The 15,765-nt window shown below is 42.5% G+C and overlaps 1 protein-coding gene across 6 annotated transcripts in view; it reads right to left on the minus strand.

The window, feature by feature from the left end:
- The window catches only part of H2AZ2 (H2A.Z variant histone 2), a 43,007-nt gene that overhangs the window by 16,264 nt on the left and 10,978 nt on the right, over positions 1–15,765 (minus strand). For 3 of the 6 annotated variants that reach the window (XM_054237050.2, XM_009002141.4, XM_009002139.4), the window contains 2 exons: positions 12,707–12,836; positions 3,715–11,737 (listed from right to left, as the gene is read on the minus strand). In XM_054237050.2, coding sequence (XP_054093025.1) covers positions 11,676–11,737; positions 12,707–12,836 — 192 coding nt within the window. In that variant the 3' untranslated portion in view covers positions 3,715–11,675. Of the gene's footprint in view, positions 1–3,714; positions 11,738–12,706; positions 12,837–15,765 lie in introns of those variants that run through there. The other 3 variants (XR_013523859.1, XM_009002140.5, XM_009002142.4) reach the window with 2 other exon arrangements.

Below are 15,765 nucleotides of genomic sequence, written 5' to 3' on the forward strand. Positions count from 1 at the left end.
CCATCCTGGCCAACATGGTGAAACCCTGATACTAAAAATACAAAAATTAGCTGGGTGTGGTGGTGTGAGGCCGTAGTCCCAGCTACTTGGGAGGCTGAGGCAGGAGAATCGCTTGAACCCAGGAGGCAGAGATTGCAGTGAGTCGAGACCGCAACACTGCACGCTAGCCTGGTGAGACAGTGAGACTCCATCTCAAAAAAAAAAAAGAACACCTTGTAAAAGAACCTTAAAATTAAAAAAACAAGTTTTTGTAGGGGAGGGTCTTGCTATGTTGCCTAGGCTGCTGTCAATCTCCTGGGCTCAAGGGTTCCTCCCACTTCAGCTTCCTAAGTAGCTAGGACTATAGGCATGAACCACCTCATCGAGCTTTTAAAAAAATCTTAATAGTTGTTACCTGAAAAAACAATCTGTGGCAGGGCAGGGTGGCTCACACCTGTAATCCTAGTATTTTGGGATGCCAAGGTGGGCAGATCACCTGAGGTCAGGAGCACGAGACCAGCCTGGCCAACATGGTGAAACCCTGTCTCTACTAAAAATACAAAAAAAATTAGCTGGGCATGGCGGCATGTGCCTGTAATCCCAGCTACTCGGGAAGCTGAGGCAGGAGAATCGCCCAAACATGGGAGGCTGAGGTTGTAGTGAGCTGGATTGTACCACTGCACTCCAGCCTGGGCAACAAGAGTGAAACCTCTGTCTGAAAAAGAAAAGAAAAAAATCTGTGGACAATGGGAAGGGGCCAGTACCACATATCTGGCGCCCTGTCATACAACGATATGCAGCCTTGTGCCTGGAATCTGTCTATACGCCCATGTCTCCTCCCTTCACTCAGGTTATAAGCTTCTTGAGGGTGGCAGCCAGTCAGTGGCAGCTTGCGTATCACTAACAAGGCCCTGCAGTGGCATATGGCAGACTTTCAATACATCAGGACCAGAGGATGAGTAGGAAAGGAAATCACACCCACTGGTGGGAGAAAACCAAACTTGGTGACAGAGGACCAGTAGAGGAAGCAGCTTCAGTATGTGTCCCCTGATGCAGACACAAGGCCTTGCCTTCCTGGATGAGACAGGCACCGACTGGAGCAGGGTTTGCCAGACTCAAAGGGACACATTTTATGGGCAGTCTAAAATGTGGTACGTGGACAGTCTGGCAGTGATATGCAGAATGGGTTAAAACTAAGGCTGGGCGCGGTGGCTCACGCCTGTAATCCCAGCACTTTGGGAGGCCGAGGTGGGTGGATCACAAGGTCAAGAGATCGAGACCATCCTGGTCAACATGGTGAAACCCCGTCTCTACTAAAAATACAAAAAATTAGCTGGGCATGATGGCGCGTGCCTGTAATCCCAGCTACTCAGGAGGCTGAGGCAGGAGAACTGCCTGAACCCAGGAGGTGGAGGTTGTGGTGAGCCGAGATCGCGCCATTGCACTCCAGCCTGGGTAACAAGAGCGAAACTCCGTCTCAAAAACAAAACAAAACAACAACAAAAAAAACTGGACGACTGGGCTGAGGATGGTGGTGGATACCTGTAATCCCAGTACTTTGGGGGGATGAGGCAGGAGGATTGCTTGAGCCCAAGAGTTCGAGACCAGCCTGGACAACACAATGAGATTTTGTCTCTAAAAAACAACAAATAAAAACTGGGTGATTCGGAGGTGACTACAAGAGCATAGGGAGTGAGTGGAAAATGAAAGCATGTGTATAAATCTGAAGGAATGGTCAGAACTGAAGGTCAGAATGTGCGCTCTGCAATGTGTGACTACAGTACGCAGGTGCTCCAGAAAGAGTATCTGAAACAGACTCTCATGAGAATTTCCAGAAGTACGTGGCTGTACTCAGAGCTGAAGAAGATAGCAGGAAGTGGGCAGAGGCAGCAAAAGTGGAATGGGGATTGAGGAATTGATGCCCCTGATGAGAAGTGAGAAAAAAAGGCAGCTTGTGTTGCAGCATGTGTGGGAGTAGGAGCAAGTTTTTGCCAGGACAGACTGTCACATAGTTTTGCCGCTGAACTCCACCAAGCAAAGCCTTGAAGGCGATTTCCTCAGCTACTAAGGTCCCACATTCAGCCGTGGCGAGAGGCTATGGAGTGTTAGTTCCCCACTGGCATTCTGGGCACGTGAGGGGCTTGTAGGGCTCGGCTGGAGACTAGATGAGTCTGCCTGTGTGCAGGAAGTGCTAAACTGAATACTGAATGCCAGGCTTGCCTAGCTCCATACTAAATAGGGAGTCATGGCTTCTGTCCATCCGGGAAATACTTGTACACCTCATGTATACCTATTGCATAAACTCTTTTTGAAAGCCCAGGTGATAAATAGGCACAAAGGTACCTAAGCTCAAAAGGCCACCTGGCTCTACATGTGAGACATTAACATGAGGGCTTTGTAGATACTTTTCTGTATGTGACCTCAAGCAAACCAGAATTGTGTTATTGCATGTCCACCGGCCAGCTGCAGACCCCTTGAGCAGACTTGTGAGGCTCTTTGCATTGACCTGGATTTGTGGTCAGATTGACCTGGGTTCGGATTCCTGTGTCACCAACTGGAGCAATATGACCCTGGGCTTGGGCTAACATCTTTTTTTTGAGACGGTCTCACTCTGTACTACTACCCAGGCTGTAGTACAGTGGCACAGTCTTGGCTTACTGTAACCTCTACCTCCCAGGTTCAAGCAATTCTCCCACCTCATCCTCCTAAGTAGCTGAGACTACAGGTGCGTGTCACCATGCCTGGCTAATTTTTGTATTTTTTGCTAGAGACAGGGTTTCACCTTGTTGGCCAGGCTGGTCTCGAACTCCTGACCTCAAGGGATCCACCTGCCTCCCTAAGTGTTGGGATTACAGGCATGAGCTACCGCGCTGGCTCTATCAAACATCTCTGAATCTGAATTTCTTTGCTTGTGAAATGAGGTTGGTATTGCCAGTTGTGATGGCTCACGAGGTCAGGAGTTCGAGACCAGCCTGGCCAACATAGTGAAATCCCGTCTCTATTAAAAATACAAAAACTAGCCAGGCATGGTGGTTGGCGGCTGTAGTCCCAGCTACTTGGGAGGCTGAGGCAGGAGAATCACTTGAACGGAGGTTGCAGTGAGCCGAGATCGCATCACTGCACTCCAGCCTAGGCAATAGAGCGAGACTCTATCTCAAAAAAAAGGGGGGGGGGGGCTGGTATTTATTTCCCAGATTTGTTCAGGGGATTAAATGAGATAAATCCCCATAAGGCAGACTGGTAGGTTTTCAAAGAAATATTTAGTGACCTTCTCCTTCCATGGAAAAAACTTAAGCTTTGGAGCTCAACAGACCAGATTCTCAGCACTCTGTCATTTCAGATTATGTGGCCCTGGGATGCTGAATCATCTTCCTCTGCCTGAATTTCCTCATCTGTAAAATGAAGTGGAATTGTCTTCTTGCTGTGGAGATGGAAAACTGAGAGGAGCCTGAGGCTCTCCAGCAGAGTGTGGCCTGCGAGTGACCAGGCTTGGTTAGGTTCACCCTCTCCAACACCTTCAGAGATGGGAAGACTCACTTTCCCACTTTCTTTCTGTTTTAAGACAGGATTTCACTGTGTGGTCATGGCTCACTGCAGCCTTGACCTCCCAGGTTCAAGCAATCCTACTCAGCCTCCCAAGTAGCTAGGACTACAGGTGTGTGCCACCATGCCCAGCCCTTTCTCAGAGTTTCTAAAGCTGAAAGCCATCATCCAGAAATATTTAGTCCATACCTCTTTTTACACAGAATATATTTAATTCTATCACATAAGCTAGGAACAACTTTAACCAACAGAAAATGTGATGATCACAAGCTACATATAATAGAAGATCAAATGAAGCACACATATCCATGAAAAAATCATGCCAATTAAATATACTCCATATTGTCATTAATATTAGTATGCTACTCTTTCAATTTTTTGTTGAAAAGCAGTCAAAACATTTAAACTCAAAATTGACAAATCAACTAGTTTGCTTTTTGCCATTTGGAAGAAGACTACCGTTACTCAGATTTATTATGTAATACACTCATCCAGGTAACAAAACATCTGTGAAAAAAAGTATGGGAACCACCATCAGCAATCAACCCTAACCTCATCTGTGCATAAATTGGCTATTATATATGAATGCAGACATTTGAAGTTAGGAATATAACTCAAATAGCAGAAGATCCTAATTACAGAAAGAGTTTAAAAAGGAGTTTTATTTTCTAAAGTACATACTAAGTTCAGACCGAGCTACTGCCCAAGAGCTAACCTTTGGAGTCTACTTTAACATGTTACACAGTATTCATGACTCTGTAGACTATCAGCATCTGTGGAGGCCAGCTCCTAAAGGCCCAAAGAACAGGAAACACCCAGGATTAAAGGACTCCTCATAAAGAGTACATGGAAGCGAGTGGGCAGGCCTGTATCTTCTCAGCGATGTAAGGATTGGTTGTTTGTCTTAACTGGGCTTCCTTGAAGAATATGCAACCGCAGAGTTTGTTTATAGAATTAGAAATATTTTTTAAAAATTTAAAAGCTTTTGTGTAATCATTAATCAGAGATGATATTCACAAATTCTGGTAAAAATTTGACTCTCCTGTAACTCGATCAAGACAGTTGCAGGTGGGCGAGAAAAAAAAATGGACTCTCCAACTGTCACCACGTCAAGAGGAAACAGGGCCATGCCACCAGGGAGGACTGTCTCAGCTACCATTTAGGGAGCTGACCCCTTTGCTCTCTCGAGACCAGCTCCTGAAAGGAGGGCCTGCTCTGTACAGATGTAGCCATGAAGCTCATGGGGCCCCTGTATCACCTGTAAAAGACAGATCTTTGGCAGGTGAAAAGCTCCCATTCTGATTTCACTAATTTTCATGTATCCATTTCAGAAGTCTGTAACATACATAGTAATTTAGTTTTCTAGGTGCATCATTTCAATCTAGGGTGCTGTTAGCTAGGAGACAAGGTGAACAGAGCTAATTGTCAGGCACTCTTATTTTAACATGGCTATTTTTTCTGTTTACCTATTACCAGCAATTAGTATGTTTTTTGAAGCTTTCATGAAACTATGCCCTGTGATGCTCTTCCAACTTGGGAATATGGATATATACAGCTGTGTCTGAGATATGCATTTTTCTGAAATGTCACAGGTCTACTTCTCAACACTCTAACGGATTCACACATTATTGTCACTACTGATTCTTAACGACCTTGGTCTTCCCCAGCGACTGGCCTTGGAGTTTGCATGTTCTCCATTTTGAGTTTACCCGGTCCACGTTCTCACTGAACCTCTGGTAATAATGACTCTTAGAAATCTTGACTGAAAAACAAAAGGGGCCATGGTACTTTTAGGTCTTGGAGCTCTCTGGGCACCAGGAACTGTGCTAAGTGTCTTACATGTGTTCTCATTCAGAGATCAGAGTGAGGTAGGTACTATCTATCATCTCTACTTTAGGGATGAAGACAGAGGCTTAAAGCAGTGAAGTCACACAGCCAGGAACTGGCCAAAAAAGATCTGAACCCAGGTGGATCAGACTCCAGAACTATAATCACCCTTGAGAGTTACAAAGCCCAACTCTCCACTGCTCTCTACTTGTTAACAAGTCAAACATCTCTATCCTCAGAGGCCTAAAGCCCACAAATCCTGCATGTACTCCTCTATTGGTTTATTGCTGCTGTAACAAATCATCACAAACTTAGTGGCTTTAAACCAAGCTTCTGTAGGTGAGAAGTGTGGCAGAGCACGACAAATGTCTATGCTCATGGTCTTATCAGGCTAAAATCAAGGCACCAGGTAAGGCTAAGATTCCCATCTGTGCCTCAAGGTGCTCTTCCAAGTTCACTGGCTGTTGGCAGGATTCACTTCCTTCTCTTGATTTCCACATGGCCCCCTATCTTCAAGTCAGCAGTGGCACTTTGGGCCTTCCTTTGAATCTGACTCCTGTATCCTCTTCCATTTTTAAGGGTTCATGTAATTACATTGGGCTCCCTCAGGTAATCCAGGATAGTATCTCTATTTTAGAAATTTTAATTACATCTGCAAAGTCTATTTTGCCACATAATGTAACACATGCACAGGCATAACACTGGGCAGGGAAGGTGATGAGGACCAAAATTCTGCCTATCACCTCCTCCTGGAACCTCTCTTGTACATCTACAGCAAAATGCCCTCTCCCTTCAAAAAAAGTTTTGCAGTACTCTGTTCTCTGCCAAGTGTCCAAGCAGTTATAGCAGCTGGACTGGGCCCCACTCAAAATATAAATTAACACCATGTATTTGCACCTTAAGAAACGCTAGTTGGCTGGGCCTGGTGGCTCATTCCTGTAATCCCAGCACTTTGGGAGGCTTAGCACTTTGGATCACCTGCAGGAGTTTTAGACCAGCCTGACCAACATGGTGAAAACCCGTCACTATTAAAAAGACAAAATTTAGCCAGACGTGGTGGCATGTACCTGTAATCCCAGCTACTTGGGAGGCTGAGGCAGGAGAATCACTTGAACCTGGGAGGCAGAGGTTATAGTGAGCCAAGTTCGTGCCATTGCACTCCAGCCTGGGTGACAAGAGTGAGACTCTGTCTCATTAAAAAAAAAAAAGCTAGTTAACTGGTAGAAAATTGTGGCAAAGCCTATTTTTATTCAGGATAGGAATGGGATGGTCTTCAACTGTTACACATTTCGGGTTACCCCACTCAGGACTCCCTATGAAACAGAAATCGAGAAGCTGACACTAACTGTAACCCTTCCATTCCCAGGTTCTCATCCTTCCCACTGCATGGAGATACCCAGACATCACTAAGTCCTCACTCGGGGTGGTAGTGTGGATCAATACTGTAGCAACATGGTTTATCCAAAGGGCCAAAAATAAACAAAACATTTTACACATTCAGAAATCACTCATATGCACGGAAGAGTGCTCAGAAATTACTTTAAATCAAAGCTGCTCTGAAGCAAATGAAGAATCTTGCTTAAAACTGAATTCACGTATCTGAGAAGCAAAAGTCCTTGTTCAGCACATTTGAGCAGTTCCTTGGTTCAGCTCAGCGCATATCCCAGTAGAATCGTTTCACTAGGATCACCAAAACCTTGCCATCACTTAATACAATGACATCCTCTAAGAACACCTCTTTCTCTCACAAGAAATAACAGGACAAATTGAGAATAAAAACAGCAGGCAATTAAGGGCCATCTCACAGATGAGCTACGTGATAAACAGAAGTAAAATGTTAATTGTAGATCTAGGTGGTGAGTGTCAGAATTATTCACTGGATAACTCCTTAACTTTTTTGCATGTTTGAAAATTTTCATAATAAAATGTCAGAAGCATCACAATAAATTCAACCATAGGCACCAAGTCACATTTCTCATTCAATATTTCATGAAGAGTCAGATACTCTCCAGGCCATTTGTTACAACTCCCTATATAAATATAAACACCATTCTTCATTCTCAAGATCTTATTTGTGTTGTTTCCCCACTGGACTCTTCCCAAATGAAAACTAGGTCTAGTTCAGGTTCTAACACCTTCTATCAAAAAAAAAAAAAAGAACCAAAAAACAAAAAACTTCTCTCTGTTTAAGTGCCATTGCACTTCTCTGTGTTGTACTATCTAAAATAAGATCTGAAATAATTTAGAAAAAATTTTTAGGTGCTACACTAGTTAGACTGGTTGTTTTTAATTATAAGAAATACTTTTTAGGCTGGGCATGGTGGCTCATGCCTGTAATCCCAGCACTTTGGGAGGCCGAAGTGGGTGGAAAACTTGAGGTCAGGAGTTTGAGACCAGCCTGGCCAACATGGTGAAACCCCATTGCTACAAACAAACAAACAAACAAAAACTCCACAAAAATTAGCTGGGCAAGCTGGGCGTGGTGAGTCATACCTGTAAACCCTACACTCTGGGAGGCTGAGGTGGGTGGATCACCTGACATGAGGAGTTCGAGACCAGCCTGGCTAACATGGTGAAACCCCGTCTCTAATAAAAATACAAAAAAATCAGCCAGGCGTGGTGGTGCACACCGGTAGTCTCAGCTATTCGGGAGGCTGAGGCAGGGGAATCGCTTGAACCCAGGAGGCAGAGGTTGCGGTGAGCTGAGATTGCACCACTGCACTCCAGCCTGGTGACAGAGTAAGACTCTGTCTCCAAAAAAAAAAAAAAAAAAAATTAGTTGGGCATGGTGGCATATGTCTGTAGTCCCAGCTGCCTGGGAGGCTGAGGCAGGAGAGGAGGAGGCTGCAGTAAGCTATCGCACTCCAGCCTGGGCAACAGAGTAATATCCTGTTTCAAAAACAAAAACAAACAAATATTAGCCAGCAGGCATGGTGGCAGGTGCCTGCAACCCCAGCTACTCAGGAGGCTGAGGCAGAAGAATCATTTGAACCTAGGAGGTGGAGGCTGCAGTGAGATGAAATTGTGCCCTGCGCGCCAGCCTGGGCAACAGCAAGACTCTGGAAAAAAAAACAACTTTAAAATAAAAGCTGTATTTTAGATATGTATTAAGGTATTATACATGAAGGGATATGATAGCCGGAACATACTTTAAAATAACTCATGGGGTTTGGTACAAATGAAGCAAGATTGATCATAACTGCGAGAGCTGGGCCCAGGGTAAATGGCCTAGTCGTTCTATTTCTGCGTTGTTAGAAAACAAAACAAAAATATAACCCTGGGAAGAAATTATGTAGTCAAGTAACTATACTACCAAGATGAATTAAACGTTTGAAGCAATAATGCATAAAACTCTAGTAAAAATGGCCCTGAAACAAGTGATTCAGCCAAAGGATGTTCTATTTTGTGCACCCCCAACTTAAAAAAAAAAAATCAGCTTCCTACTGCTTTTACTGTAGGCCTGACTCCCAATACAGAAACTTTAAAATGGGTGCCTAGTTAATTCAATTAAAATTTGAAATTTCTATTTTATCCTGCCTTGTGAATTAATGAGCAAAAGTTCTTTATGGGATTCTCGCTAATAGATGCAGAAGGAATTACAAGATATCACCAGCTGGCGACACCTAATGGAATCCCAGATCTGGGCAAATATCATTAATGGTGGCTAAATTCATCAGGGGAAAAGCTGATAGCTAATTTTGATAATAAATGGAGTGGGCTGGCTGCATCCAAACCCACTATCAATCTTAATGTTACAAGATGAGAGACGTTATGTGCTGTGATGTCATACAACAGGGTGCAGATATCACCTATGAATTATTTTTGTGAAAAAGCAAAACAGACCAACAAAAGCCCTCTTGACCGGCTAGTTTATAGAACATATAGGGGACAGAAAAGGTGTAAATGCTCCCATTAAAATGCATTCAGTAAAATCCAGAGGGACAATTCTATAGGACAACAACTTGTTTCTTCAAAAATTAAATTGCAAGAAAAAGAAAGTTAAAACTATAGATTATAATAACAAAATACAAGATCTAGATCTTGTCTGGATCTTGATTCAAACAAACCAACTATAAAAAAAACTTACGTGACAATCAGAAGTATGAATATTGACTGGTAACTTGGCATCAAAAAAAGTTCTAGCAGACTTATATAATGCAATTGTGGTTATGTTCTAAAAAGTACCCTATCTTCAGAGTTATATTTGTACATGTCTCTGATCACATAGACATGAAAATACTATGCCTGTAATAGGACTTAAACTGATCCCTGTGGGTTGGGGCAGGGGAGAGGTGGGGATGCAGGTAAACAGCTGACCACAGGACAGCTGCAGAAGTTGGATGGGTACACAGGGCTTCATTCTGCTATTCTTTTTGTATATTTGTGAAAATTTCCATAATAAAATGTTTTAAAAAATTAGTTTGGACAGCATTATAAAACATTTTAAAATTTCCTTATTTAATGAAGACTTACAAGCAGAAAAATATAATTTTCTAAGGGCCAATTAACTAGTACATTAACTCAAGTAACAGTACTTAGGGCAGGGCACAGTGGCTCACACATGAAATCCCAGCAAGGTGGCAGGATGGCTTGAGCCAGGAGTTCAATACCAACCTGGGCAACACAGGGAGACCCGCTTCTACATAAATAAAAAAAATTAGCCAGGTATCACAGTGTGTGCCTGTGGTCCCAGCTACTTGCAGGGCTGAGATGAGAGGATTGCTTGGGTCTGAGAGGTGGAGGGTACAGTCAGCCAGGATCATGCCACTGCACTCAAGCCTGGGCAACAGGGCAAGACCCTGTCTCAAAACAAAATCAGTTTCTTAGAAACTGACAAAGAAAAATAATTTTTTTTTTTTTTTTTTGAAACGGAGTCTTGCTCTGTTGCCAGGCTAGAGTGCAGTGGTGCAATCTCGGCTCACTGCAACCTCCGCTTCCTGGGTTCAAGCGATTCTTCCGCCTCAGCCTCCCGAGTAGCTGGGATTACAGGTGCGTGCCACCACACCCGGCTAATTTTTGTATTTTTAGTAGAGACAGGGTTTCATCATGGCGAGGATGGTCTCAATCTCTTGACCTCGTGATCCGCCCGCCTCGGCCTCCCAAAGTGCTGGGAGAAAAATAATTTTTAAAAGATTATACAAATTGCTGAATGTTATCGTCAATAAAAGACCACTCACTAAAAGTCGGAATTTTATTTTTTTTTGAAACAGTCTTACTCTGTCACCCAGGCTGGAGTGCAATGACATGATCTTTGCTTATTGCAACCTCCACCTCCTGGGTTCAAGTGATTCTTGTGCCTCTGAATCCCAAGTAGCTGGGACTACATGTGTGTACCACCACGCCTGGCTAAGTTTTGTATTTTTAGTAGAGGCGGGGTCTTACCATGTTGGTCAGGCTGGTCTTCAACTCCTGACCTTAAGTGATCCACCCACCTCAGTCTCCCAAAATGCTGGGATTATACAGGCGTAAGCCACTGTGCTCAGCCAAAAATTGGGATTTTAAACCAAAAGGAGAAACCTTTGATAAACTGAACATCAATTCCAGGTAAAACGGTAGGTTCTGGAGTCAGCCAGATCTGGGTTTGAATCCTAGCCTTGTTATTTTTTATCTACTAGTTGAATGTTTTTTGGCATGTCATACAATTTCTGTGAGCCTTAGGCTCCACATCTATAATGTCGGGGAGAATAAAATTTATTGGTCAGTAGCGCACTCAGCAAAGGGCCTGGCACATGGTGAGTGCTTGGTATAGAATTCAAATAATTCCTCTACCATTTCAGTTATAAATGTATACTTTTCCATACTCTAACATCTCTCAAATTGGGCTCTCATAATTGATGGTGTATCATGACTTAATCAGCAAGTTTTTTTCTTAGTGGTTTGTAAAAAATGGTGCTACAGATCAATAGCATCTAAGAGTCAATATACCATATTCCCAATTGAGTCTATATTCCCAATTTCTGCTCTAAGATTACTCGAATAACCAATCTGATATTTAAAATATTTTAAAGTCTGAGCAAAATATTTCCAATAAATCATGAACAGAACAGTTTTGAGACAAATTAATTTTGTAAAAAATGGTTTATCAATTCCATTTTTGTATAAAACACATGGGAGAAACCTAGCCAATCAACGCACACACTGTCACCACATGAAAAGGTACTTTTATCAAACTTCGAGTCTAAGAACATACAAATGTTGCTTTTATCATGTCTACAGTAATTGTCTATGCTTTTCATTTAACTGTTGTTAAAAATTCCACATATTATTTCTTCTGTCCCAGTTACAGTACAATGACGGGGAGGAAGAGGGGTGGTTAAAGCAACCCTCTAAGCAGTTTTCTGCTGTCCCTTCTTTCCAATCAGAGATTTGTGGATGTGAGGGATCACACCTAGAATGAAATTTAAAAAAGTTATATTAAAAATTTTTAGTTTTTGCCTCAAGTAAAAAAGTGTAATTATACAAAAAATGAAATTTACTTAAGCCCCTTTTCATATTCTGATACTGTTAAACTATACAAATGGCTACCCCCCCAGGGGTCTGTGAACCCTTTAAAACTGTATGTAAAATTATGTGACTTTCTGTGCATTTTTCAAGAAGAGTAACTACAGCATTTTTTTTTTTTTTGAGACAAAGTCTTGCTCTGTTGCCCATGCTGGGGTGCAGCGGTGCAATCTCGGCTCACTACAACCTCTGTCTCCTCGGTTCAAACGATCCTCATGGCTGAGCCTCCTGAGTAGCTGAGATTACAGGCATGTGCCACCATGTCCAGGTAATTTTTGTATTTTTAGTAGAGACGGGGTTTCACCACGTTGGCCAGGCTGGTCTTGAACTCCTTACCTCAAGTGATCCATCCGCCCGCCTCTTAGTCTCCCAAAGTGCTCAGATTACAGGTGTGAGCCACCATACCCAGCTATAACCACAGCTTTCATGAGGTTCTTTGAAGTTTATCCAAAGATTAAAAACCACCAACTTACCTCTCACTTTCACTGATCCTGACCCACTTTTCAAGTGTATTTATTTCAACCCTTTTCAGTGTATGTTACACAATTTCTCCAAGTCATTTTTCAAACACAGTTAAAAAGGTATGGGAAATATGTTAAACATCAGGTTTTAAGTATCATATGAAATTTAGACAAAGAACTGGCTAAAATAAAAATAGCATTACATATGGCTATAAGGAGAAATATTCATTCAGATCATTACAAAAAGAAGCCTAAAATTGTTATAGATTTAATACTTATGAAATTAAAGTTTATATGCTTTCTATTTAACTAATCAAATATGCTGTGCCATTGATCTGAACGATATATTAGTCAGAAAGACCAATAAGAATTAAGGCTTAAGTAGTAATACCTACCACCCCCAGCTATGGTAGCCTTGATAAGAGAATCCAACTCTTCATCACCACGGATTGCAAGCTGCAAGTGACGCGGAGTGATACGCTTTACTTTGAGATCCTTAGAAGCATTACCTGCCAGCTCCAGTACCTACAAAGCATCCATGATTAGCACATCAAATGAAGGACCAAGTATCCTAAATGAAGGATCACTTAGCATTTGTACATAGAAAACACACACACAATACATAAACTGTTAATATATTTTTCTTTCTTATATTTCTACAATGCTTTTATAAAACTCTTAATTCATTTAACCTCTTTTTATTCATTCTCTGTAACAGAGACAGAAACTTGAGGAAAAACCTACTTCTATGTAGAAGCAGACAAGAAATATATATATAGAAATAAGGATAAGGACAAGAGATATTATCCCTTAGTCAAGATGCTAGATGTGAACATTTAGAAAAGTCTTTTTTTTTTTTTTTTGAGACAAAAATCTTACTCCATTGCCTAGGCTGGAGTACAGTGGTGTGATCTTGGCTTACTGCAGCCTCGATCTCCCAGGTTCAAGGTTATTCTCCTGCCTCAACCTCCTGCGTTACTGGGACCACAAGTGTACCTGGTTAACTTAAAAAATTTTTTTTTAGAGACGAGGTTCCCCCACGTTGCCCAGGCTGGTCTCAGACTCCTGGGCTGAAACGATCTGCCCACCTGGGCCTCCCAAAGTGCTGGGATTACAAGTGTAAGCCATCACATCCAGCTAAAGTCACATATTTTAATATATAGTTGTAGTCTATTTTTGTACAACTCTTAATAGCTGAAATGTATTTCTGAATACTTTAAGAAGTTATAAAATATATATTTAAAATTTTTTTAAAGTAAAAAAGATAGGATCTCACTACATTGCCAGGGTTGGTGTCAAACCCCTGGCTTCAAGTGATACTCCTACTTCAGCCTCTCAAAGTGCTGGGGTTACAGGTGTGGACCATCACACTCTGCCTAAAATGTAATTTGAAATAATTTCTTGTTTTCTTTTTTTTAGTCAGAGTCTCGCTGTGTGGCCCAGGCTGGACTATAGTACTGCGATCTCAGCTCACTGTAACTTCCACCTCCTGGGTTCAAGCGATTCTCCTGCTTCAGCCTCCCAAGTAGCTGGAACTACAGGGGCATGCTAATAGCCAGACTAATTTTTTTTGTATTTTTAGTAAAGACGGGGTCTCACGATATTGGCCAGGCTGGTCTTGAACTCTTCAGCTCAAGTGATCTGCCCACTTTGGGCTCCCAAAGTGCTGGGATTACAGGCATGAGCCACTGAGCCCAGCCTAAAATGTAATTTAAAATAACTTCTGCTGAGCCCAGTGGCTCACACCTGTAATCCCAGCGCTTTGAGGGGCTGAAACAGGAGGACTGCTTGAGTCCAGGAGTTTGACACCAGCCTGGGTAACGTAGGAAAACCAAGTCTATAAAAAAAAAAAAAATGCATGGGGGTACATGCCTATAGTCTCTAGCTATTTGAGGGGCTGAGGTGGGAGGATTACTTGAACCCAGGAGGTGGAGGTTGCAGTGAGCTGTGTTTGTGCTACTGTACTCCAGCCTGGGCAACAGAGCAAGACGGTCTTAAAACAAAAACAAAACAAAACAACTACAATTTTTACTATTTACAAGTTAGAAGCAGCCTTTTAATCTATAGCAGGGATTTTCAACTACAGAAATTTCAAAGTCCTGGCTGGCTATTAAAATTTTGATGAAAGTAATACAAAAATAACTCGAGAGTTTTTTTGTTTTGTTTGTTTAATTTTTGTATTTTCGATTGACTGAGACAGGGTCCTGCGCTGCCACCCAGGCTGGAGTGCAGTGGTAAGATCATATCTCACTGCTGCAGCCTCTGACCTCCTGGGCTTAAGCAATCCTCCTGCCTCAGCCTCCCAAGTAGCCTCCTCATTTTAAATAGAGCAGTGATAAACCTGGGTATACATCAGAATCAACTGCTGAATTTTAAAACCACCAGTATCCTACCCCCTTCTCTCCTAGGTCTCTGATTGTCTGGCATAAGGCTCTGCAGCAGCGTTTTTTAAAGAGCTTTCCCCAAGGGATTTTAGTGCAAAGCAAAGGTTGAAAAGTGATTACCCATGACCTAAAGGGTCCTGGCTTAGATTTCAGTATTTTACCTCTACTAAAGGTTAAAAGTCCAAATTTAAGTATCTGAAAAAATACATTGGTTGAGCTCGGTGGCTCATGCCTGCAATCCCAGCACTTTGGGAGGCCGAGGAGGGTGGATCACCTGAGGTCAAGAGTTTGAGACCAGCCTGCCATTACGATGAAACCCTTTCTCTACTAAAAATACAAAAATCAGCTGGGTATGGTGGCACATACCTGTAATCCCAGCTACTCGGCTGAGATTGCGCCACTGCACTCCAGCCTGGGTGACAGAGCAAGACTCCATCTCAAAACAAACAAAAACAAAAAAAGTTGACTGCACACACACACACACACACACACACACATTCACTGTCTAATCTTAACCTAATTAAAAAAAAATTTTTTTTAGACAATGGTCTCACTGTCATGCAGGCTGGAGTACAGTGGTGCAATCATGGCTCACTGCGGCCTCAAGCTCCTGGGCTCAGGTGATCCTCCCACCTCAGCCTCCCGAGTAGTTGGGACTACAGGTGCAAACTATCACATTTGGTTAATTTTTTTGGAGAGATGGGGTTTTGCCATGTTGTCCACACTGGTCTAGAACTCCTGAACTCAAACTATCTGCCTGCCTTAACCTCCCACAGTGCTGGGATTCAGGCATGAGCCACTGCATTAACTTAACAAAAAAACTTTTTTTTAATTGAGACAGGGTTTCACCATCTTGGCTAGGTTGGTCTTGAACTCCTGACCTTGCGATCCACCCGCCTTGGCCTCCCAAAGTGCTGGGATTACAAGCTTGAGCCACCACGCCCAGCCAACTTTTAAAATTTTAACCAAAGTTCCCAAATATTTAAAAAAAGGCAGGGGAGCTTAGATGGGACTTGAACATTGTGAACCTGAATGCTAAATGTAAGCCACCACACCCAGCCAAAGTCATA

This window comes from Callithrix jacchus, chromosome 11 (assembly GCF_049354715.1).
Source record: "Callithrix jacchus isolate 240 chromosome 11, calJac240_pri, whole genome shotgun sequence".
Taxonomy (NCBI): domain Eukaryota; kingdom Metazoa; phylum Chordata; class Mammalia; order Primates; family Cebidae; genus Callithrix; species Callithrix jacchus.